The 25,474-nt window shown below is 42.2% G+C and overlaps 1 protein-coding gene across 1 annotated transcript in view; it reads right to left on the reverse strand.

Moving 5' to 3' along the window:
* Positions 1–1,394: 1,394 nt before the first annotated feature.
* CHRDL2 (chordin like 2) overlaps positions 1,395–25,474 on the reverse strand; it is a 133,372-nt gene continuing 109,292 nt past the window's right edge. Inside the window, exons 10-11 of the mRNA XM_069760312.1 lie at positions 24,739–24,831; positions 1,395–2,497 (exon numbers count right to left, since the gene is read on the reverse strand). Coding sequence (XP_069616413.1) covers positions 2,418–2,497; positions 24,739–24,831 — 173 coding nt within the window. The 3' untranslated portion in view covers positions 1,395–2,417. The remainder of the gene's footprint in view (positions 2,498–24,738; positions 24,832–25,474) is intronic.

Raw genomic sequence — 25,474 nt, forward strand, 5'->3', positions numbered from 1 at the left:
TGCAGCGAGTATGCTCTGTGATCTGGGAAGTCTAGCGAGTATACTCTGTGACCTAAAGAGAGCAGAGAGTATGATCTGTGACTTGGAGTGTATCCAGTATGCGTGACCTGGAGAGTGCAGTGAGTATGCTCTGTGACCTGGAGAGTGCAGCGAGAATTGCCTGTGACCTGGAGAATGCAGTGAGTATGCTCTGTGACCTGGAGAGTCTAGTAAGTATGCCCTGACCTGGAGAGTGCAGTGAGTATGCTCTGTCACCTGGAGAATGCAGCGAGTATGCTCTGTGATCTGGGAAGTCTAGCGAGTATACTCTGTGACCTGGAGAGAGCAGAGAGTATGATCTGTGACTTGGAGTGTATCCAGTATGCGTGACCTGGAGAGTGCAGTGAGTATGCTCTGTGACCTGGAGAGTGCAGCGAGAATTGCCTGTGACCTGGAGAGTCTAGTGAGTATGCTCTGTGACCTGGAGTCTAGTGAGTATGCTCTGTGACCTGCAGAGTTTAGTGAGTATGCTCTGTGACCTGGAGCGTGCAGTGAGTATGGTCTGTGACCTGGACAGTGCAATGAGTATGCTCTGTGACCTGGAGAATGCAGTGAGTATGGTCTGTGACCAGGAGAGTCTGGTGAGTATGCTCTGACCTGGAGAGTGCAGTGAGTAAGCTCTGTCACCTGGAGAGTGGAGTGAGTATGCTCTGTCACCTGGAGAGTCTAGTGAGTGAGTATGCTCTGTGACCTGGAGAGTGCAGTGAGTATGCTCTGTGACCTGGAGAGTGCAGCGAGTATGCTCTGTGACCTGGAGAGTGCAGTGAGTATGCTCTGTGACCTGGAGAGTGCAGTGAGAATGCTCTGTGACCAGGAGAGTCTTAAGTCAGTATGCTCTGTGACCTGGAGAGTCTAGTGAGTACGCTCTGTGACCTGGAGAGTATAGTGAGTATGCTTTGTGACTTGGAGAGTCTAGTGAGTATGCTCTGTGAACTGGAGAGTGCAGTTAGTATGCTCTTTGACCTGGAGAGTGCAGTGAGTATGCCCTGTGACGTGGAAAGTGCAGTGAGAATGCTCTGTGACCTGTGCAGGAGGAGGGAGGGTGTCCTTGAGATGTCACCTTTAAAAAAGAACCTGTCCAACATTTTAGTAATGCAACATTTATTGCACAGATGTCCGTATGTTTATCCTTTTGTAAATTAGGCTGCTAGTGCTCTGAGCATTTTTACTGCACTTGCAGACCATGACTCCTCTTCAGTTCTTTCCACTCAATGGTTCATCGGGTTAGTTTTTATTTGTAATTTTTATTTATTTTTCCTCTTTTAGGGATCAGGTGAGACCCCATCGTTGACTCCTCTACCTCTTCCTTCTTGGTCGATTTGTGAATAATTAAAATAAATGTGCGGAGAGCGCGTACAATAGAATAATACTTTATTATAAATTTTATAAACACAAAATAAACAAGAAAAAAAATAATTCAGAAAATATTTTAATTAGATTTTTTTTTTCTCTGAGACAGAAATATATATCAAAATAAATAGATGTGCTCCGTCACAGTCAGCTTCACGGCGACATCTGCTAAGAGATTGATAATCCAGCACACTGACCAGCTCCACGCTAGACCTCTCCTATACTTGCCTGCAAGAACCTCCAGCCCTTCCTCAGGACACTCACCTCCATCCACAAGTATAATACAGTAGATAATGTATAGTATACATATACATCTGAGCTCCATAAACACTCTCAAAGTGTCGGGCATCCTCCAGGAAGGACGGACAAAAGAAAATATGAACCTGACACTGAACCAGCAGAGACTGCAAGAAGATGCGAGCTGAGAGCCAAGTGAAAGCCAGCAGAATCCTCAGAGCAGACCCGCTGAAGGATCAGAGATGTACGTCTTATTTTTGTATGTGATTGGAGTCAGAAAAGGTGATGAGGATTCTTGAAGTTACTGAACAAGCAGCAACAAAAATTGCAACTTTTTGCATTTTCTTGTGTTTCATCGAGTCTGAATATTGTGGAATTTCAGGATTGAGCAATCCTATAACGTTCCAGGCAGCAAACAAGTCAAGAAGAAGAACATGAATGTGGCAAGGCATCAAAATCTCCCAGTTCTAGGCAGCAGGAATTCCGAAAGACGCAAAGTTCCTTCCACCCCACAGAAGGGGGCAGACCTGAAGATGGGGCAATGGCGGCATGAGGCAACACTTGCCGTAAGTCCATCCTCTTCCTCACAGAGAACCAGACATGACCACAGTCTCTGATCAGGCTGATCCGGTGCCAGGACAGAAACAAGACTCCCTTGGAGCTGAGGTCTTCTTCTCCGAGGTCCCACCACCTTGATGATCAGGTTGGGAAATGTTTTTGGCATGAATGTTTTTGTTTTTATTCGTCTCTATATATTCAGACTGCTCGGCATCGGTGGAGATCAATCATCACTACGAGGCCCCCGTCTGCAGCTCAACGACCTCGGTCATGTTCAGGTCCGGAGGCTGAGGTCTAAAGATGTTCCACTGACCTAAAGAAGAAGAAGAAGACACAAGTTAGGGGCTTCTGAAGACAAACCCACCTGGTGGTGATAACATCACTGATTGTTACCAGCTCTGTCTCCTTGCGATGACATCACTGATTGTTGCCAGCTCTGCCCCTTGTGATGACATCACTGATTGCTGCCAGCTCTGCTCCCTTGTGATGACATCACTGATTGTTGCCAGCTCTGCCCCTTGTGATGACATCACTGATTGTCGGCTCTGCCCCCTTGTGATGACATCACTGATTTAATGTAATGATATGTGATCAGAGATGAGACCATGTTAGTACTAGGTTATTGTGTCCAACCCCCTGTTCAATAAACCATCTAAGACAGATGTCTGTCCAGCCGCTGTTTGAAGACTTCCATGGAAGGAGAACTCACCACCTCTCGTGGCAGCTTGTTCCACTCATTGATCACCCTCACTGTCAAAAAGTTTTTTCTAATCTCTAATCTGTGTCTTCTCCCTTCCAGTTTCATCCCATTGCTTCTCATGTTTCCATGTGGAAATGACAATATTGATGATCCCTCTACACTGTGACGGCCCTTCAGATCTTTGTAGACGGCACTTAAGTCTCCTCTTAGACTTCTTTCTTACAAGCTAAACATTCCCAGATCCTTTGACCGTTCCTCGTAGGACACACTCTGCAGTCCGATCACCATCCAGGCTATTCTACAAGACAATCTCGTCATTGATTACTGCTGACAACCAGCCCCAATAACATGAGCAAAAGGTTGTCAGCTCAGCCCCATAATTGCACCCACAGATAGGAGGACAAATGAGCGCCACTGCAGTGTTTAACTATCTACCCACTGGAGCGGCACGTTTTCTCCCGAGCACATGCTCACAGTTGTCTCGCTTTCCTCCGCCAGCGCTGGCACAGAACCGCCTGATTTTTGTAATTTTTGGCTGCTAATTTTTTTTTTACAAGTCGTGTCGTGAAATTCTCACTCTGTGTAGCGACGACGCCAGTAAAAAAAACACAGAGTCTGATTTACGGGATCCAGCAGAGACTACTCCACACTTAGTCCAGACTTCCTTACACTCCAAGAGGGACCAATAAAGGCCTGAGAAGAGGACTGCGGTTACCCCATCATAAATCAGCGGTCTGCAGCCAGAATGATGTCACATCACAATCATCCCCCTGAGCCAGCGAGAGCAGGGGAACCACACACACCCCACTGTGCTCCCAACAAGGTGCATGGCCACACTATCCCACACCTGGGAACTTTAACCCCTTATGACTTAGCTTGATGATGGCTGACGCAGCAATTCTTTTCTTTGATTTATCTACAAATGTAATTTTATTTCCATTGACAGATAACGGTTATATTCTTGTACATATGCAGTATTATAGTAGTTATATTCTTGTACATAGGAGCAGTATTATAGTAGTTATATTCTTGTACATAGGAGCAGTATTATAGTAGTTATATTCTTGTACATAGGAGCAGTATTATAGTAGTTCTATTCTTGTACATAGGAGCAGTATTATAGTAGTTATATTCTTGTATATAGGAGCAGTATTATAGTAGATATATTCTTGTACATAGGAGCAGTATTATAGTAGTTATATTCTTGTACATAGGAGCAGTATTATAGTAGTTCTATTCTTGTACATAGGAGCAGTATTATAGTAGTTATATTCTTGTATATAGGAGCAGTATTATAGTAGATATATTCTTGTACATAGGAGCAGTATTATAGCAGTTATATTCTTGTACATAGGAGCAGTATTATAGTAGTTATATTCTTGTATATAGGAGCAGTATTATAGCAGTTATATTCTTGCACATAGGGGCAGTATTATAGTAGTTATATTCTTGCACATAGGGGCAGTATTATAGTAGTTATATTCTTGTACATAGGGGGCAGTATTATAGTAGTTATATTCTTGTACATAGGGACACTATTATAGTAGTTATATTCTTGTACATAGGAGCAGTATTATAGTAGTTATATTCTTGTACATAGGGGCAGTATTATAGTAGTTATATACTGTATATAGGGGCAGTATTATAGTAGTTATATTCTTGTACATAGGGGCAGTATTATAGTAGTTATATTCTTGTACATAGGGGCAGTATCATAGTAGTTATATTCTTGTACATAGGAGCAGTATTATAGTAGTTATATTCTTGTACATAGGGGCAGTATTATAGTAGTTATATTCTTGTACATAGGGGCAGTATTATAGTAGTTATATTCTTGTACATAGGAGCAGTATTATAGCAGTTATATTCTTGTATATAGGAGCAGTATTATAGCAGTTATATTCTTGCACATAGGGGCAGTATTATAGTAGTTATATTCTTGTACATAGGGGGCAGTATTATAGTAGTTATATTCTTGTACATAGGGACACTATTATAGTAGTTATATTCTTGTACATAGGAGCAGTATTATAGTAGTTATATTCTTGTACATAGGGGCAGTATTATAGTAGTTATATACTGTATATAGTGGCAGTATTATAGTAGTTATATTCTTGTACATAGGGGCAGTATTATAGTAGTTATATTCTTGTACATAGGGGCAGTATTATAGTAGTTATATTCTTGTACATAGGAGCAGTATTATAGTAGTTATATTCTTGTACATAGGGGCAGTATTATAGTAGTTATATTCTTGTATATAGGAGCAGTATTATAGCAGTTATATACTTGTACATAGGAGCAGTATTATAGTAGTTATATTCTTGTATATAGGAGCAGTATTATAGCAGTTATATTCTTGCACATAGGGGCAGTATTATAGTAGTTATATTCTTGTACATAGGGGGCAGTATTATAGTAGTTATATTCTTGTACATAGGGACACTATTATAGTAGTTATATTCTTGTACATAGGAGCAGTATTATAGTAGTTATATTCTTGTACATAGGGGCAGTATTATAGTAGTTATATACTGTATATAGGGGCAGTATTATAGTAGTTATATTCTTGTACATAGGGGCAGTATTATAGTAGTTATATTCTTGTACATAGGGGCAGTATTATAGTAGTTATATTCTTGTACATAGGAGCAGTATTATAGTAGTTATATTCTTGTACATAGGGGCAGTATTATAGTAGTTATATTCTTGTACATAGGGGCAGTATTATAGTAGTTATATTCTTGTACATAGGAGCAGTATTATAGCAGTTATATTCTTGTATATAGGAGCAGTATTATATCAGTTATATTCTTGCACATAGGGGCAGTATTATAGTAGTTATATTCTTGTACATAGGGGGCAGTATTATAGTAGTTATATTCTTGTACATAGGGACACTATTATAGTAGTTATATTCTTGTACATAGGAGCAGTATTATAGTAGTTATATTCTTGTACATAGGGGCAGTATTATAGTAGTTATATACTGTATATAGTGGCAGTATTATAGTAGTTATATTCTTGTACATAGGGGCAGTATTATAGTAGTTATATTCTTGTACATAGGGGCAGTATTATAGTAGTTATATTCTTGTACATAGGAGCAGTATTATAGTAGTTATATTCTTGTACATAGGGGCAGTATTATAGTAGTTATATTCTTGTATATAGGAGCAGTATTATAGCAGTTATATTCTTGTACATAGGAGCAGTATTATAGTAGTTATATTCTTGTATATAGGAGCAGTATTATAGCAGTTATATTCTTGCACATAGGGGCAGTATTATAGTAGTTATATTCTTGTACATAGGGGGCAGTATTATAGTAGTTATATTCTTGTACATAGGGACACTATTATAGTAGTTATATTCTTGTACATAGGAGCAGTATTATAGTAGTTATATTCTTGTACATAGGGGCAGTATTATAGTAGTTATATACTGTATATAGGGGCAGTATTATAGTAGCTATATTCTTGTACATAGGGGCAGTATTATAGTAGTTATATTCTTGTACATAGGGGCAGTATTATAGTAGTTATATTCTTGTACATAGGAGCAGTATTATAGTAGTTATATTCTTGTACATAGGGGCAGTATTATAGTAGTTATATTCTTGTACATAGGGGCAGTATTATAGTAGTTATATTCTTGTACATAGGAGCAGTATTATAGCAGTTATATTCTTGCACATAGGGGCAGTATTATAGTAGTTATATTCTTGTACATAGGGGGCAGTATTATAGTAGTTATATTCTTGTACATAGGGACACTATTATAGTAGTTATATTCTTGTACATAGGAGCAGTATTATAGTAGTTATATTCCTGTACATAGGGGCAGTATTATAGTAGTTATATTCTTGTATATAGGGGCAGTATTATAGTAGTTATATTCTTGTACATAGGGGCAGTATTATAGTAGTTATATCCTTGTACATAGGAGCAGTATTATAGTAGTTATATTCTTGTACATAGGGGCAGTATTATAGTAGTTATATTCTTGTACATAGGGGCAGTATTATAGTAGTTATATTCTTGTATATAGGGGCAGTATTATAGTAGTTATATTCTTGTACATATGGGCAGTATTATAGTAGTTATATTCTTGTACATAGGAGCAGTATTATAGTAGTTATATTCTTGTACATAGGGGCAGTATTATAGTAGTTATATTCTTGTATATAGGGGCAGTATTATAGTAGTTATATTCTTGTACATATGGGCAGTATTATAGTAGTTATATTCTTGTACATAGGAGCAGTATTATAGTAGTTATATTCTTGTACATAGGAGCAGTATTATAGTAGTTATATTCTTGTACATAGGGGCAGTATTATAGTAGTTATATTCTTGTACATAGGGGCAGTATTATAGTAGTTATATTCTTGTACATAGGGGCAGTATTATAGTAGTTATATTCTTGTATATAGGGGCAGTATTATAGTAGTTATATTCTTGTACATATGGGCAGTATTATAGTAGTTATATTCTTGTACATAGGAGCAGTATTATAGTAGTTATATTCTTGTACATAGGGGGCAGTATTATAGTAGTTATATTCTTGTACACAGGAGCAGTATTATAGTAGTTATATTCTTGTACATAGGGGCAGTATTATAGTAGTTATATTCTTGTACATAGGGGGCAGTATTATAGTAGTTATATTCTTGTACATAGGAGCAGTATTATAGTAGTTATATTCTTGTACATAGGGGCAGTATTTTATGATCATGTTATAATGATTAATGTCTGGAGCTCTCTTATATTAGAGTAATCAGCTCGATAATGACATTTTCTTCTCTTTGTGGGGTAGCTCAGGGTCTCTGCGCTCCCCCACAGTAGAGAACAGGTTAAACTTTTTTTTATCCTTTAATAAAATTATTTGATAAATTCCAGGGAACATTTTTTCTCGTTTCACAAGTGTTACTTACGTAAGGGAGTGAATATATATTTATTTCTAAAAGGGCAAATAACAAGGAAGATGAGGGAACACGAATAGGAATCTCCATTCCTGGGAGGTCTGGTTTCACCGCACCACCATAAACTTTACAAGAGGAGGACTTATCCACCACCGTGAAGGTCAGGACACAAGATGTGTCTGAGTCAGATGTGCTGTGCACTGGCCCTTTAATTGACCATTTCATAGTGCTGGATGACCGCTGGTTACATCACTTTCCCCGGCCCGGTGGCAGTGGGCATTCTGCACCCTACTCTCCAGTCACTGATTTCCAGCTGTGGAGTTTCCAGTGCCCACCGGCCTTTCCTACCACATGTTTGTGGCCCGGGGTCTCACGCATTTCATACCCTGGTGCCCTTTAATGCCTTAATATTCCTTAAGTTCTGTACACGGCTGACGCCTCATCAGAAGACAGAAGTGAAATGTTATTATCTAAACAGATATAAAATCTCCGTTTTACGGGCATTCTTAAAGGGCCAGTGCACTATTATGCATTACCTTTAACCCCTTTACCCCCAAGGGTGGTTTGCACGTTAATGACCAGGCCAATTTTTACAATTCTGACCACTGTCCCTTTATGAGGTTATAACTCCGAAACGCTTTAACGGATCCTGGTGGTTCTGACATTGTTTTCTCGTGACATATTGTACTTCATGATAGTGGTAAAATTTCTTTGATAGTACCTGCGTTTATTTGTGAAAAAAACGGAAATTTGGCGAAAATTTTGAAAATTTCGCAATTTTCAAACTTTGAATTTTTATGCAATTAAATCACAGAGATATGTCACACAAAATACTTAATAAATAACATTTCCCACATGTCTTCTTTACATCAGCATAATTTTGGAACCAATTTTTTTTTTTGTTAGGGAGTTATAAGGGTTAAAAGTTGACCAGCAATTTCTCATTTTTACAACACCATTTTTTTTTAGGGACCACGTCTCATTTGAAGTCATTTTGAGGGGTCTATATGATAGAAAATGCCCAAGTGTGACACCATTCTAAAAACTGCACCCCTCAAGGTTCTCAAAACCACATTCAAGAAGTTTATTAACCCTTCTGGTGTTTCACAGGAATTTTTGGAATGTTTAAATAAAAATGAACATTTAACTTTTTTACACAAAAAATTTACTTCAGCTCCAATTTGTTTTATTTTACCAAGGATAACAGGAGAAATTGGACCCAAAAAGTTGTTGTCCAATTTGTCCTGAGTACGCTGATACCCCATATGTGGCAGTAAACCACTGTTTGGGCGCATGGGAGAGCTCGGAAGGGAAGGAGCGCCGTTTGACTTTTCAATGCAAAATTGACAGGAATTGAGATGGGACGCCATGTTGCGTTTGGAGAGCCACTGATGTGCCTAAACATTGAAACCCCCCACAAGTGACACCATTTTGGAAAGTAGACCCCCTAAGGAACTTATCTGGATGTGTGGTGAGCACTTTGACCCACCAAGTGCTTCACAGAAGTTTATAATGCAGAACCGTAAAAATAAAAAATCATATTTTTTCACAAAAATTATATTTTTGCCCCCAATTTTTTATTTTTCCAAGGGTAAGAGAAGAAATTGGACCTCAAAAGTTGTTGTCCAATTTGTCCCGAGTACGCTGATACCCCATATGTGGCAGTAAACCACTGTTTGGGCGCATGGGAGAGCTCGGAAGGGAAGGAGCGCCGTTTGACTTTTCAATGCAAAATTGACAGGAATTGAGATGGGACGCCATGTTGCGTTTGGAGAGCCACTGATGTGCCTAAACATTGAAACCCCCCACAAGTGACACCATTTTGGAAAGTAGACCCCCTAAGGAACTTATCTGGATGTGTGGTGAGCACTTTGACCCACCAAGGGCTTCACAGAAGTTTATAATGCAGAGCCATAAAAATAAAACAAAATTTTTTTCCCACAAAAATTATTTTTTAGCCCCCAGTTTTGTATTTTCCCTAGGGTAACAGGAGAAATTGGACCCCAAAAGTTGTTGTCCAATTTGTCCTGAGTACGCTGATACCCCATATGTGGGGGGGGACCACCGTTTGGGCGCATGGGAGGGTTCGGAAGGGAAGGAGCGCCATTTGGAATGCAGACTTAGATGGAATGGTCTGCAGGTGTCACATTGCGTTTGCAGAGCCCCTAATGTACCTAAACAGTAGAAACCCCCCACAAGTGACACCATTTTGGAAAGTAGACCCCCTAAGGAACTCATCTTGATGTGTTGTGAGAGCTTTGAACCCCCAAGTATTTCACTACAGTTTATAACGCAGAGCCATGCAAATAAAAAATATTTTTTTTTCCACAAAAATTATATTTTAGCCCCCAGTTTTGTATTTTTCCAAGGTTAGCAGGAGAAATTGGACCCTAAATGTTGTTGTCCAATTTGTCCTGAGTACGCTGATACCCGATATGTGGGGGGGAACCACCGTTTGGGCACATGGGAGGGCTCGGAAGGGAAGGAGCATCATTTGGAATGCAGACTTAGATGGATTGGTCTGCAGGCGTCACATTGCGTTTGCAGAGCCCCTAATGTACCTAAACAGTAGAAACCCCCCACAAGTGACCCCATATTGGAAACTAGACCCCTCAATGAACTTATCTAGATGTGTTGTGAGAACTTTGAACCCCCAAGTGTTTCACTACAGTTTATAACGCAGAGCCGTGAAAATAAAAAATCTTTTTGTTTTCCCACAAAAATTATTTTTTAGCCCCCAGTTTTGTATTTTCCCAAGGGTAACAGGAGAAATTGGTCCACAAAAGTTGTTGTCCAATTTGTCCTGAGTACGCTGATACCCCATATGTGAGGGTAAACCCCTGTTTGGGCACACAGGAGAGCTCGGAAGGGAAGGAGCACTGTTTTACTTTTTCAACGCAGAATTGGCTGGAATTGAGATCGGACGCCATGTCGTGTTTGGAGAGCCCCTGATGTGCCGAAACAGTGGAAACCCCCCAATTATAACTGAAACCCTAATCTAAACACACCCCTAACCCTAATTCCAACGGTAACCCTAACCACACCTCTAACCCTGACACACCCCTAACCCTAATCCCAACCCTATTCCCAACTGTAAATGTAATCTAAACCCTAACCCTAACTTTAGCCCCAACCCTAACTGTAGCCCCAACCCTAACCCTAACCCTAGCCCTAACCCTAGCCCTAACCCTAACCCTAGCCCTAACCCTAGCCCTAACCCTAACCCTAGCCCTAACCCTAGCCCTAACCCTAACCCTAGCCCTAACCCTAGCCCTAACCCTAGCCCTAACCCTAGCCCTAACCCTAACCCTAACCCTAGCCCTAACCCTAGCCCTAACCCTAGCCCTAACCCTAACCCTAACCCTAATCCTAGCCCTAACCCTAGCCCTAATGGGAAAATGGAAATAAATACATTTTTTTTTATTTTTTCCCTAACTAAGGGGGTGATGAAGGGGGGTTTGATTTACTTTTATAGCGAGTTTTTTAGCGGATTTTTATGATTGGCAGCCGTCACACACTGAAAGACCCTTTTTATTGCAAAAAATATTTTTTGCAATACCACATTTTGAGAGCTATAATTTTTCCATATTTTGGTCCACAGAGTCATGTGAGGTCTTGTTTTTTGCGGGACGAGTTGACGTTTTTATTGAAAACATTTTTGGGCACGTGACTTTTTTTATCGCTTTTTATTCCGATTTTTGTGAGGAAGAATGACCAAAAGCCAGCTATTCATGAATTTCTATTGGGGGAGGCGTTTATACCGTTCCGCGTTTGGTAAAATTGATAAATCAGTTTTATTCTTCGGGTCAGTACGATTACAGCGATACCTCATTTATATCATTTTTTTATGGTTTGGTGCTTTTATACGATAAAAACTATTTTACAGAAAAAATAATTATTTTTGCATCGCTTTATTCTCAGGACTATAACTTTTTTATTTTTTTGCTGATGATGCTGTATGGTGGCTCTTTTTTTGCGGGACAATATGACGCTTTCAGCGGTACCATGGTTATTTATATCTGTCCTTTTGATCGCGTGTTATTCCACTTTTTGTTCGGCGGTATGATAATAAAGCGTTGTTTTTTGCCTCGTTTTTTTTTTTTTTTTTCTTACGGTGTTTACTGAAGGGGTTAACTAGTGGGACAGTTTTATAGGTCGGGTCGTTACGGACGCGGCGATACTAAATATGTGTACTTTTATTGGTTTTTTTTTTTTATTTAGATGAAGAAATGTATTTATGGGAATAATATATATTTTTTTTTTTTCATTATTTTGGAATATTTTTTTTTATTTTTTTTACACATTTGGAAAATTTTTTTTTTACTTTTTTACTTTGTCCCAGGGGGGGACATCACAGATCAGTGATCTGACAGTTTGCACAGCACTCTGTCAGATCACTGATCTGACATGCAGCGCTGCAGCCTTCACAGTGCCTGCTCTGAGCAGGCTCTGTGAAGCCACCTCCCTCCCTGCAGGACCCGGATCCGCGGCCATCTTGGATCCGGGGCTCGAGCAGGGAGGGAGGTGAGGAGACCCTCGCAGCAACGCGATCACATCGCGTTGCTGCGGGGGGCTCAGGGAAGCCCGCAGGGAGCCCCCTCCCTGCGCGGTGCTTCCCTGTACCGCCGGCACATCGCGATCATCTTTGATCGCGGTGTGCCAGGGGTTAATGTGCCGGGGGCGGTCCGTGACCGCTCCTGGCACATAGTGCCGGATGTCAGCTGCGATAAGCAGCTGACACCCGGCCGCGATCGGCCGCGCTCCCCCCGTGAGCGCGGCCGATCGGCTATGACGTACTATCCCGTCCAGGGTCAGATAAGCCCAGGGCACCTCGACGGGATAGTACGTCTAAGGTCACAGAGGGGTTAAAGGGGTTGTTCACATTTGGGGTCACTATAATTTTTTTTTTTACTTTATTCTATGTATTTTGGCCTAAAAATCATTTTTGCTATTGGGTTTTTTAACCCCTTCATGACCCAGCCTATTTTGACCTTAATGACCTGGCCGTTTTTTGCAATTCTGACCAGTGTCCCTTTATGAGGTAATAACTCAAGAACGCTTCAACGGATCCTAGCGATTCTGAGATTGTTTTTTCGTGACATATTGGGCTTCATGTTAGTGGTAAATTTAGGTCAATAAATTCTGCGTTTATTTGTGATAAAAACGGAAATTTGGCGAAAATTTTGAAAATTTCGCAATTTTCACATTTTGAATTTTTATTCTGTTAAACCAGAGAGTTATGTGACACAAAATAGTTAATAAATAACATTTCCCACATGTTTACTTTACATCAGCACAATTTTGGAAACAAATTTTTTTTTTGCTAGGAAGTTATAAGGGTTAAAATTTGACCAGCGATTTCTCATTTTTACAACAAAATTTACAAAACCATTTTTTTTAGGGACCACCTCACATTTGAAGTCGGTTTGAGGGGTCTATATGGCTGAAAATACCCAAAAGTGACACCATTCTAAAAACTGCACCCCTCAAGGTGCTCAAAACCACATTCAAGAAGTTTATTAACCCTTCAGGTACTTCACAGCAGCAGAAGCAACATGGAAGGAAAAAATGAACATTTAACTTTTTAGTCACAAAAATTATCTTTTAGCAACAATTTTTGTATTTTCCCAATGGTAAAAGGAGAAACTGAACCACGAAAGTTGTTGTACAATTTGTCCTGAGTACGCCGATACCTCATATGTGGGGGTAAACCACTGTTTGGGCGCACGGCAGGGCTTGGAAGGGAAGGAGCGCCATTTGACTTTTTAAATGAAAAATTGGCTCCACTCTTTAGCGGACACCATGTCACGTTTGGAGAGCCCCCGTGTGCCTAAAAATTGGAGCTCCCCCACAAGTGACCCCATTTTGGAAACTAGACGCCCCAAGGAACTTATCTAGATGCATAGTGAGCACTTTAAACCCCCAGGTGCTTCACAAATTGATCCGTAACAATGAAAAAGTACTTTTTTTTCACAAAAAAATTATTTTAGCCTCAATTTTTTCATTTTCACATGGGCAACAGGATAAAATGGATCCTAAAATTTGTTGGGCAATTTCTCCTGAGTACACCAATACCTCACATGTGGGGGTAAACCACTGTTTGGGCACATGGTAAGGCTCGGAAGGGAAGGAGCGCCATTTGACTTTTTGAATGAAAAATTATCTCCATCGTTAGCGGACACCATGTCGCGTTTGGAGAGCCCCTGTGTGCCTAAACATTGGCGCTCCCCCACAAGTAACCCCATTTTGGAAACTAGACCCCCCAAGGAACTTATCTAGATGCCTAGTGAGCACTTTAAACCCTCAGGTGCTTCACAAATTGATCTGTAAAAATGAAAAAGTACTTTTTTTTCACAAAAAAATTCTTTTCGCCTCAATTTTTTCATTTTCACATGGGCAATAGGATAAAATGGATCCTAAAATTTGTTGGGCAATTTCTCCCGAGTACGCCGATACCTCATATGTGGGGGTAAACCACTGTTTGGGCACACGGCAGGGCTCGGAAGGGAAGGCGCGCCATTTGACTTTTTGAATGGAAAATTAGCTCCAATTGTTAGTGGACACCATGTCGCGTTTGGAGAGCCCCTGTGTGCCTAAACATTGGAGCTCCCCCACAAGTGACCCCATTTTGGAAACTAGACCCCCCAAGGAACTTATCTAGATGCATATTGAGCACTTTAAACCCCCAGGTGCTTCACAGAAGTTTATAACGCAGAGCCATGAAAATAAAAAATAATTTTTCTTTCCTCAAAAATGATTTTTTAGCCTGGAATTTCCTATTTTGCCAAGGGTAATAGGAGAAATTGGACCCAAAATGTTGTTGTCCAGTTTGTCCTGAGTACGCTGATACCCCATATGTGGGGGTAAACCACTGTTTGGGCGCACGGCAGGGCTCAGAAGGGAAGGCACGCCATTTGGCTTTTTAAATGGAAAATTAGCTCCAATCATTAGCGGACACCATGTCACGTTTGGAGAGCCCCTGTGTGCCTAAACATTGGAGATCCCCCACAAATGACCCCATTTTGGAAACTAGACCCCCAAAGGAACTAATCTAGATGTGTGGTGAGGACTTTGAACCCCCAAGTGCTTCACAGAAGTTTATAACGCAGAGCCATGAAAATAAAAAAAAATATATTTTCTCAAAAATGATCTTTTAGCCTGCAATTTTTTATTTTCCCAAGGGTAACAGGAGAAATTTGACCCCAAAAGTTGTTGTCCAGTTTCTCCTGAGTACGCTGATACCCCATGTGTGGGGGTAAACCACTGTTTGGGCACACGTCGGGGCTCAGAAGGGAAGTAGTGACTTTTGAAATGCAGACTTTGATGGAATGGTCTGCGGGCGTCACGTTGCGTTTGCAGAGCCCCTGGTGTGCCTAAACAGTAGAAACCCCCCACAAGTGACCCCATTTTAGAAACTAGACCCCCCAAGGAACTTATCTAGATATGTGGTGAGCACTTTGAACCCCCAAGTGCTTCACAGACGTTTACAACGCAGAGCCGTGAAAATAAAAAATCATTTTTCTTTCCTCAAAAATGATGTTTTAGCAAGCAATTTTTTATTTTCACAAGGGTAACAGGAGAATTTGGACCCCAGTAATTGTTGCGCAGTTTATCCTGAGTATGCTGGTACCCCATATGTAGGGTAAACCACTGTTTGGGCACATGTCGGGGCTCGGAGTTGAGGGAGCACCATTTGACTTTTTGAATACAAGATTGGCTGGAATCAATGGTGGCGCCATGTTGCGTTTGGAGACCCCTTATGTGCCTAAACAGTGGAAACCCCTCAATTCTACCTCCAACACACCCCTAACTCTAATCCCAACTGTAGCCATAACCCTAATCACAACCCTAATTCCAACCCTAACCCTAAGGCTATGTGCCCACGTTGCGGATTCGTGTGAGATTTTTCAGCATCATTTTTGAAAAATCCGCGGGTAAAAGGCACTGCGTTTTACCTGCGGATTTTCCGCGGATTTCCAGTGTTTTTTGTGCGGATTTCACCTGCGGATCCTATTGAGGAACAGGTGTAAAACGCTGCGGAATCCGCACAAAGAATTGACATGCTGCGGAAAATACAACGCAGCGTTTCCGCGCGGTATTTTCCGCACCATGGGCACAGCGGATTTGGTTTTCCATAGGTTTACATGGTACTGTAAACCTGATGGAACACTGCTGCGAATCCGCAGCGGCCAATCCGCTGCGGATCCGCAGCCAAATCCGCACCGTGTGCACATAGCCTAATTCTAAGGGTATGTGCACACGCTGCGGAAAACACTGCGGATCCGCCATAAATCCGCAGCGGTTTAGCACTGCGGATTTATCAAATCCGCAGCGGAAAAATCCGCAGAGGACCAGAATACGTGTGCACATACCGAAAATCTAACCCTAGCCCTAACCCTAACCCTACCCCTAACCCTACCCCTAACCCTACCCCTATTCTAACATTAGTGGAAAAAAAAATTCTTTATTTTTTTATTGTCCCTACCTATGGGGGTGACAAAGGGGGGGGGGGGGGTCATTTATTATTTTTTTTATATTGATCACTGTGATAGATTATATCTCAGTGATCAAAATGCACTTTGGAACGAATCTGCCGGCCGGCAGATTCGGCGGGCGCACTGCACATGCGCCCGCCATTTTGGAAGATGGCGGCGCCCAGGGAGAAGACGGACGGACTCCGGCAGGATCGGTAAGTATGATGGGGTGGGGGGGAGCACGGGGGGGGGGGGGGATCGGAGCATGGGGGGGTGGATCGGAGCGCGGGGGGGTGGAACGGAGCACGGGGGTGGTGGAACGGAGCACGGGGGGGTGGAACGGAGCACGGGGGGGTGGAACGGAGCACGGGGGGGTGGATCGGAGTGCAGGGGGGTGATTGGAGCACGGGGGGGTGATTGGAGCACGGGGGGAGCGGACAAGAGCACAGGGGGAGCGGAGCACAGGACGGAGGGGAGCCGGAGCAGTGTACCGGACAGATCGGGGGGCTGGGGGGGGCGATCGGTGGGGTGGGGTGGGGGCACATTAGTGTTTCCAGCCATGGCCGATGATATTGCAGCATCGGCCACGGCTGGATTGTAATATTTCACCAGTTTTAATAGGTGAAATATTACAAATCGCTCTGATTGGCAGTTTCACTTTCAACAGCCAATCAGAGCGATCGTAGCCACGGGGGGTGAAGCCACCCCCCCTAGGCTAAACTACCACTCCCCCTGTCCCTGCAGATCGGGTGAAATGGGAGTTAACCCTTTCACCCGATCTGCAGGGACGCGATCTTTACATGACGCCACATAGGCGTCATGGGTCGGATTGGCACCGACTTTCATGACGCCTACGTGGCGTCATGGGTCGGGAAGGGGTTATAGTCTTGCACTGTTTGCCTTTTGTATGTTCTTGTTTTGTCAAAGGGCACGAGAACGCTGACGGAGCAGAGAGACAAAGAGTCTGTGAAAGCCAAACGGCGCAAAATGTTTAATGAAACCCAACTGTAAAAATTATTTTTAGGCCAAATTATATTGAATTGTGCTTCTAAATCATATTGCACTTTGTGTTATTGCGCTTTGTGTTTTCACTCCCCAACATTTTCACTTTAGTGTATGATGAGTGCAGCAGTCTGCCGAGCTCGATCTTTCCTACATTGCACTGGGTTATGGGGCCAAAGGAGAAGTCGGATTATGGGGCTTTGGATCGCCTTGTATTGCCTTGTTTGGATGATAGGCGGCGACCGAAAAACAGCAATTTTGACTTTTTTATTGTATTTTTCATTACGGCATTTACCTTATGGGTTAAATAATTTTATACTTTGAAGCCCAATATGTTTATTTTATTTATTTATTACTTTTGGTTTAGAAAAAGGGTGGAATGTGGTACAAATTGTTATGTTTTTTTCTTTTTACTACATTTTCAATAAATTTTATCTGTAGCATGTCAATTCTTTTTCTGCAGTGTTTCCGCACTCCTTGACTTCAATTGAGTCAGTCCAATCTGCAGCAAAAACGCAGGTATAAAAATGTTTGTGGATTTGTCATCTGTGTGACAGCATGGGAAACACCATGCGGTGGTTCTAACAGGCAGTAACGCTACCTCCGCTAAGACCATCGATGGGTCAGAGCGCTGCGGGATCATGCTGGCAGTTGTCAAGATTGATCCCGCAGCTCACTGTGACCTGCGGTAAAAATATGGCGTGGGCCGATGAGACTACTGCTCCCTTCGGGCTGTGTCTGCTGTTACTGATAACAGTGACAGCAGGTGCCGCTGATCGGAGAAGTAGTATCATCTACTGACACCTGTGGTCACAGTTGAAAAAGTAAAATTACATACATATTCACATAAAAAAAAAAATACAATCAACTAACACCAAATCCCCGATGCCCTCGTCTCCTAGAAATAACTAGAAATAACTAGAAATAATAAACCAACATATTTTCACCTGTCCGCCGTAGTCCATGTAATCCAGATTGTCCCACGGCGACCTCACGTGTAGAACAGTCACATTGGGAGATACACTGACTGCTCTACCCAGCCACCAGCGATACACTGAATGGAGGTAATCGCTCACGCAGTGTAAGGCTGAGCTGCAGTGAGAGTTCATCGGAGTTCATCAGCTGATCAGCTCCGGTGCTCTTACTTACGGGACCGCTGCGTGAGAACTTTCACGCAGCAGTAGTGCTGTAAGGGAGATCACTGGAGCTGATCACCTGATGAACTCTCACTGCAGCTCAGCCATACACTGCGTGAGCGATTACCTCCATTCAGTGTATCGCCGGCTGCCTTTGAGAGCAGTCACATCACTGATGTGACTGCTCTCAAAGTGATCTGGATCGTAGTGGGACATTATGGATTACCTTCTCTGCGGACAGGTGAGGAATATTGTGGTTTATTATTTTATTTTTGTTGCAGGAGACGTTGGCTTCGGTGGATTAGTCATTCGGTAAGTAAGATTTATTAAAGGAGTCAAATAAAGGACTTTTTTCTGGATGTCTGTGTTTTTATACAATTTCACTATAAGGTTACTAATGGATAGCTGTCTTATAGACGTCTGTGGGCTTGATGTCACCTGACAATACAAAGGTGACATCAACCCCACAAATATGAACACCACTTGCCACCGATACAGGGAAAGTGGGAAGAGTGAGGTTAAGCGCCAGATTTGCCGCATCTTATAGATGCGCCTTTTCTGGGGCAGCTGAGAGCTGATGTTTTTAGTCTGGGAAGGGTCAATATCCATGGCCCCTTCCTATGCTATTAATATCAGGCCACAGCTGTCTGCATAGCCTTTGCTGGTTATTAATTATAGGGGAAACCCACATCATTTTGGGAGGTCCCCCATTTTAATAGCCAGTAAAAGGCTAAGTATACAGCTGTGAGCTGATATTAATAGACTGGGAAGCTCCATGGGTATTACCCCCTTCCCAGGCTATAAACATCTGCCCCCAGCCATAGGCTTTTCCTCTGCTGGTTATTAAAATTACGCAGGAGCCCACGCAATTTTTTTTCTTTAAAATTAACAGTTGCTGTCTGGTTACAGCCTATGAACGTTCCTTCTGTTAATGCTCCTACTTAGGCTAGTGACAATGTGTGTGTGTAGGTATGTGTGTGTTTGTGTTTACTTATCGGCTTAGTAATGAGGGTGTTGGGTTGACAGCTGCCGACACCAAGCCCTAATTCCATTACCCTCATGCCACACTGCGTCAGCATGAAAAAGGTGATGTTGAGCCAAGAAATTACATAACAAAACTTTTTTTTTCAAATATCTCTATTTAGCTCAAAAAAGCCTTCATTGCTGTACAAAAATGCATGCAAAAACGCATATAAAAACGTGGCAAAAACGAGCATTTTTGCCGCAGCGTTTTTCCTGCCAAGGGATGCAGAAACCTTGCAGAAATTTCTGCAAGCAAATACTCAACGAGCGCACATATCCTAAATGGGTGCAGAGAAACTGCAACATCAGAAACTCATCGAAAACTCATGGTGGGAACGTAGCCTAAAACAGCTGCACACAATACTCTTCCCACTACACTTCCTGACAGAAGTTATGTACTTATCCATGTTATGTAAATAAAAGCTTATAACCTGATGTTAAATTCATCCATTGGTTCTATAAATTATTCTTTTGAAAGCTGAAACCATCAGAAATGTGGTTTAGGTTAAGAAAATAAATTGGCATCAATGCAGAAATATTCATCATTTAATGGACACAGAAGGGTCAGATTTTGGCAAGACAAAAGTTTTGTCGCCCACAGAAAGTAATGTCATTTTCAAACAAATAATTTAATTAAAATACAAATATATGTTGCATAACATTGGTGAATTAAGTTGTGGGGCTATTAGAGTCATATTTAATATTTTGTGTGACTTCCATGAGCTTGAAGGACTGCATCCATGCGGTTCAACAATGATTCCTACAACAACAGCCCGAAACACCGTGTCTGCGAATTGAGATACTGATTTGGCTTTTATGCTAAGTCATATTGCACGACTCGTTAAAGGGTTGATTGTGACTTGTAGGATCGCTGCTTCCAACAGGTGGCGCTATAGAGTTTAAGTCCTCTTTTTCTCTGAAGAGGCAATTTGCAGATACAATTTATTAATGAAGTCATCAGGAATAGCACAGAATGCAGTCTTCCATGCCTCCCAGAGTTCATCTAGATTCTTTGGTTTTGTCATCCAAGCTTCCTCTTTCATCCTACCCCAAACATGCTCAATGATGTTCATGTCTGGTGACTGGGCTGGCCAGTCCTTGAGCACCTTGATCTTTTTTGATGGAGGAACTTTGTTGTAGAGATGGATGTAGGAGATGGAGCACCATCCTGCTGCAGAATTTGACCCCTTTTATGATTTGGACTATAAGAGGTAGCTAATACTTCTTGATATTTTAGGCTATTGCTATTGCCTTCCACCTTGCACATGTTTCACCCCCCCCCATACTGAATATAACCCCAGACCATGATCTTTCCACCATCAAATGTAACTGTTTTCTGGGCGTATTTTGGATCCATGCGGGCTCCAGTAGGTCTCCTGCAGTATTTATACATACATAAAACAACTCGGCACAGACGGCAACAACCGTGGCACACGCTGCAAACACGTTTCCTGCAGCGGTGCTCCAGGTGCGCAGAACGTCTGTGGAGAAAATCTAATCTACCCGAAGATTTCATCCATTATAAGTTCATGCTAAAGACATACAATTCTGCCCTTCACCTCTCCAAACAAACCTACTTCAACACCCTCATCACCTCCCTGTCCAATAACCCTAAACGTCTCTTTGACACGTTCCAGTCCCTACTCAACCCAAGAGCGCAGGCCCCAACCACGGATCTCCGTGCTGACAATCTGGCCAATTACTTCAAAGAAAAAATTGACCATATTCGACAGGAAATCATCTCCCAATCTCTTCATACCATGCACTGTCCTCCCTCCCCCACTGCATCTAGTTCACTCTCTGACTTTGAACCAGTTACAGAAGAAGAAGTAAGCAGGCTCCTTGCATCTTCTCGCCCGACCACTTGCACCAGTGACCCCATTCCGTCACATTTCCTCCAGTCCCTTTCCCCGGCTGTCACCTCTCACCTAACAAAAATATTCAACCTTTCCCTCACTTCCGGTATTTTTCCCTCCTCATTTAAGCATGCCATCATACATCCATTACTTAAAAAACCATCCCTCGACCAAAACTGTGCCGCTAATTATAGACCTGTCTCTAATCTTCCCTTCATCTCTAAACTCCTCGAACGCCTGGTCCACTCCCGTCTTACCCGCTATCTCTCAGATAACTCTCTTCTCGACCCTCTTCAATCTGGTTTCCGCTCTTTACACTCTACTGAAACTGCCCTCACTAAAGTCTCTAATGACCTACTAACAGCTAAATCTAATGGTCACTACTCCATGCTAATTCTCTTGGATCTCTCTGCAGCATTTGATACTGTGGATCATCAGCTCCTCCTCACTATGCTCCGCTCCATCGGCCTCAAGGACACCGTTCTCTCCTGGTTCTCCTCCTATCTCTCTGACCGATCCTTCACTGTATGTTTCGCTGGTTCCTCCTCCTCTCACCTTCCCCTTACTGTTGGGGTTCCTCAAGGATCAGTCCTAGGCCCCCTCCTCTTCTCTTTGTATACTGCCCCTATTGGACAAACAATCAGTAGATTTGGCTTCCAGTACCATCTCTATGCTGACGACACCCAACTATACACTTCTTCTCCTGATCTCACGCCTGCCTTATTAGAAAACACCAGTGATTGTCTTACCGCTGTCTCTAGCATCATGTCCTCCCTCTATCTGAAACTAAACCTGTCAAAAACTGAACTCCTCGTGTTTTCTCCCTCTACTAACCTACCTTTGCCTGACATTGCCATCTCCGTTTGCGGTTCCACCATTACTCCAAAGCAACATGCCCGCTGCCTTGGGGTCATCCTTGATTCTGACCTTTCATTCACCCCCCACATCCGATCACTGGCTCGCTCTTCTTACCTGCATCTCAAAAACATTTCTAGAATTCGCCCTTTTCTTACTTTCGACTCTGCAAAAACTCTTACTGTTTCACTTATTCATTCTCGTCTGGACTATTGTAACTCTCTACTAATCGGCCTCCCTCTTACCAAACTCTCCCCGCTCCAATCTGTCCTGAATGCTGCTGCCAGGATCATATTCCTCACCAACCGTTACACCGATGCCTCTACCTTGTGCCAGTCATTACACTGGTTACCCATCCACTCAAGAATCCAGTACAAAACTACTACCCTCATCCACAAAGCACTCCATGGCTCAGCACCACCCTACATCTCCTCTCTGGTCTCAGTCTACCACCCTACCCGTGCCCTCCGCTCCGCTGATGACCTCAGGTTAGCATCCTCAATAATCAGAACCTCCCACTCCCGTCTCCAAGACTTTACACGTGCTGCGCCGATTCTTTGGAATGCACTACCTAGGATAATACGATTAATCCCCAATCCCCACAGTTTTAAGCGTGCCCTAAAAACTCATTTGTTCAGACTGGCCTACCGCCTCAATGCATTAACCTAACAATCCCTGTGTGGCCTATATTAAAAAAAAAAAAAAAAAATTAATTAACTGGTTCATGCAGCTTTACATGAACACCCAAGCCTTACACTATGGCTGGTCCGAATAACTATAGCAATTGTTACCATCCACCTCTCGTGTCTCCCCTTTTCCTCATAGTATGTAAGCTTACGAGCAGGGCCCTCACTCCTCTTGGTATCTGTTTTGAACTGTATTTCTGTTATGCTGTAATGTCTATTGTATGTACAAGTCCCCTCTATAATTTGTAAAGCGCTGCGGAATATGTTGGCGCTATATAAATAAAAATTATTATTATTATTATTATTATTATTATTTGCGGCGGCTGTGGTGTAATTCCTACAACAACAGCCCGAAACACCGTGTCTGCGAATTGAGATACTGATTTGGCTTTTATGCTAAGTCATATTGCACGACTCGTTAAAGGGTTGATTGTGACTTGTAGGATCGCTGCTTCCAACAGGTGGCGCTATAGAGTTTAAGTCCTCTTTTTCTCTGAAGAGGCAATTTGCAGATACAATTTATTAATGAAGTCATCAGGAATAGCACAGAATGCAGTCTTCCATGCCTCCCAGAGTTCATCTAGATTCTTTGGTTTTGTCATCCAAGCTTCCTCTTTCATCCTACCCCAAACATGCTCAATGATGTTCATGTCTGGTGACTGGGCTGGCCAGTCCTTGAGCACCTTGATCTTTTTTGATGGAGGAACTTTGTTGTAGAGATGGATGTAGGAGATGGAGCACCATCCTGCTGCAGAATTTGACCCCTTTTATGATTTGGACTATAAGAGGTAGCTAATACTTCTTGATATTTTAGGCTATTGCTATTGCCTTCCACCTTGCACATGTTTCACCCCCCCCCCATACTGAATATAGCCCCAGACCATGATCTTTCCACCATCAAATGTAACTGTTTTCTGGGTGTATTTTGGATCCATACGGGCTCCAGTAGGTCTCCTGCAGTATTTGCGGCGGCTGTGGTGTAATTCTACTGAAAATTCATTAGAGAAATCCACCTTCTGCCACTTTTCCGGGGTCCATCTGTTTAGCAGGCTGTGGGACTTTGCAAATGCCACACGGTTTTCTATTTGCCTTTTGTTTAGTGCTGGCTTCTGGGCACTGATTCGACCATGGAGGCCATTTCGAGACAGAATCCTACAAACTGTTCTAGTTGACACAGGGACTTGTGGTGACCAGGCCTGTTGGAGACCTGCTGTAGTGGAAGAGGGGCTTGCTTTGGATTTTCTAACCAACAAAAGTTCCTCCTGAGCAGTTGTCTTGCGGGGTCTGCCAGACCTGGGCTTATCAAACACATCTCCAGTCTATTCAAATCTATTTTAATTCTTTGTACTTGACGCTGAGACACATTAAAGGTGCCAGCCACCTCTGCAGTGGATCTGGTCTTCAGCCTCTTGATAATCCAGGCTTTGGTTGCAGCGTGGATTTTTTGAATGTTGTCAGAACTCAAGTTGCAGTTCATGTGAAGGTCTGGGGTGCTGGATTTCTTTTTATACACACACACACTAATTAACCGATCATTTACTGAGCACAGGTGAGGCTGTAAACTAGGATTGGGTGCATTATATTACCAGGCCACAAAACTTTTGGCTTGCCAAAATCTGACCATTCTGTGTCCATTAACTGATCAATATTTCTTGATTGATGCCAATTTATTTTCTTAACCTAAACCAAATTGCGGAAGGTTTCAGCTTTCAAAAGAATAATTTATACAACCAATGGATGAATTTAACATCAGTTTATAAGCTTTTATTTACATAACATGGATAAGCGACATAACTTCTGTCTGGGAGTGTACACAGACCCCCTATCTGGAGAGCTAGGCTGGTTTTCCAGGAACCCCCATATCCTAATGCTGTGATCATAGGTTGGTTGTAAATTACCTTCGCTTGTCCGGGTCACCAGCCGGAAATGTTCTGCATCTTGCTTAAAGTCCTGTTTTGCCACTTTTTTAATCTGGATTAAGTGGAAAATTCCTGCAGGGAAAAAAAATTTACAGGAAAATGAAATCTAATTGTTGCACATAAACCACAAATCACGTTCCATCCCAGAGGAAAATACGGTTTCTGCAAACTCCTCAACCACTTTCACCATCTTCAATATCTCTGGTTGCTGTCAGTGAAACAGGACATTTGTTACATAGGCTAAAAATTATCATATAAACTTTTTACAGTCATGAAATTGCTCCAGAAAATTAAGTATTTCTCCAAGAACATTATCACATTTTCCCATGGTTTGTTATACACAGGTTTGTTCCCTTTATGTTTTTTGTAACAATACAAAAAAAAACTGAAAAAAAGGCAAATTGGGCATAACTTACACAAAACACCAAAAGTGGGCAGGACAAAATTGTTAGCACCCTCCTTAATATTTGGTTGCACCCTTCGGAATAAATAACTGGAATTGATCGCTTCCTATAACCATCCACAAGCTTCTTCCTCCTCTCAGCCGGGATCTTGGCCCATTCTTCATACAATCTGCTCCCGATCTCAGATTTCGCCTTCTCCCAACATCGATTGTAAGATCTCTCCACAGGTGATCAGTGGGGTTTAGATCTGGACTCATTGCTGCCACTTCAGAACTCTCCAGCACTTTGCTTCCATCCATATCTGGGTGATT

Source organism: Ranitomeya imitator, chromosome 3 (genome assembly GCF_032444005.1).
Source record: "Ranitomeya imitator isolate aRanImi1 chromosome 3, aRanImi1.pri, whole genome shotgun sequence".
NCBI classification, from domain to species: Eukaryota; Metazoa; Chordata; class Amphibia; order Anura; family Dendrobatidae; genus Ranitomeya; species Ranitomeya imitator.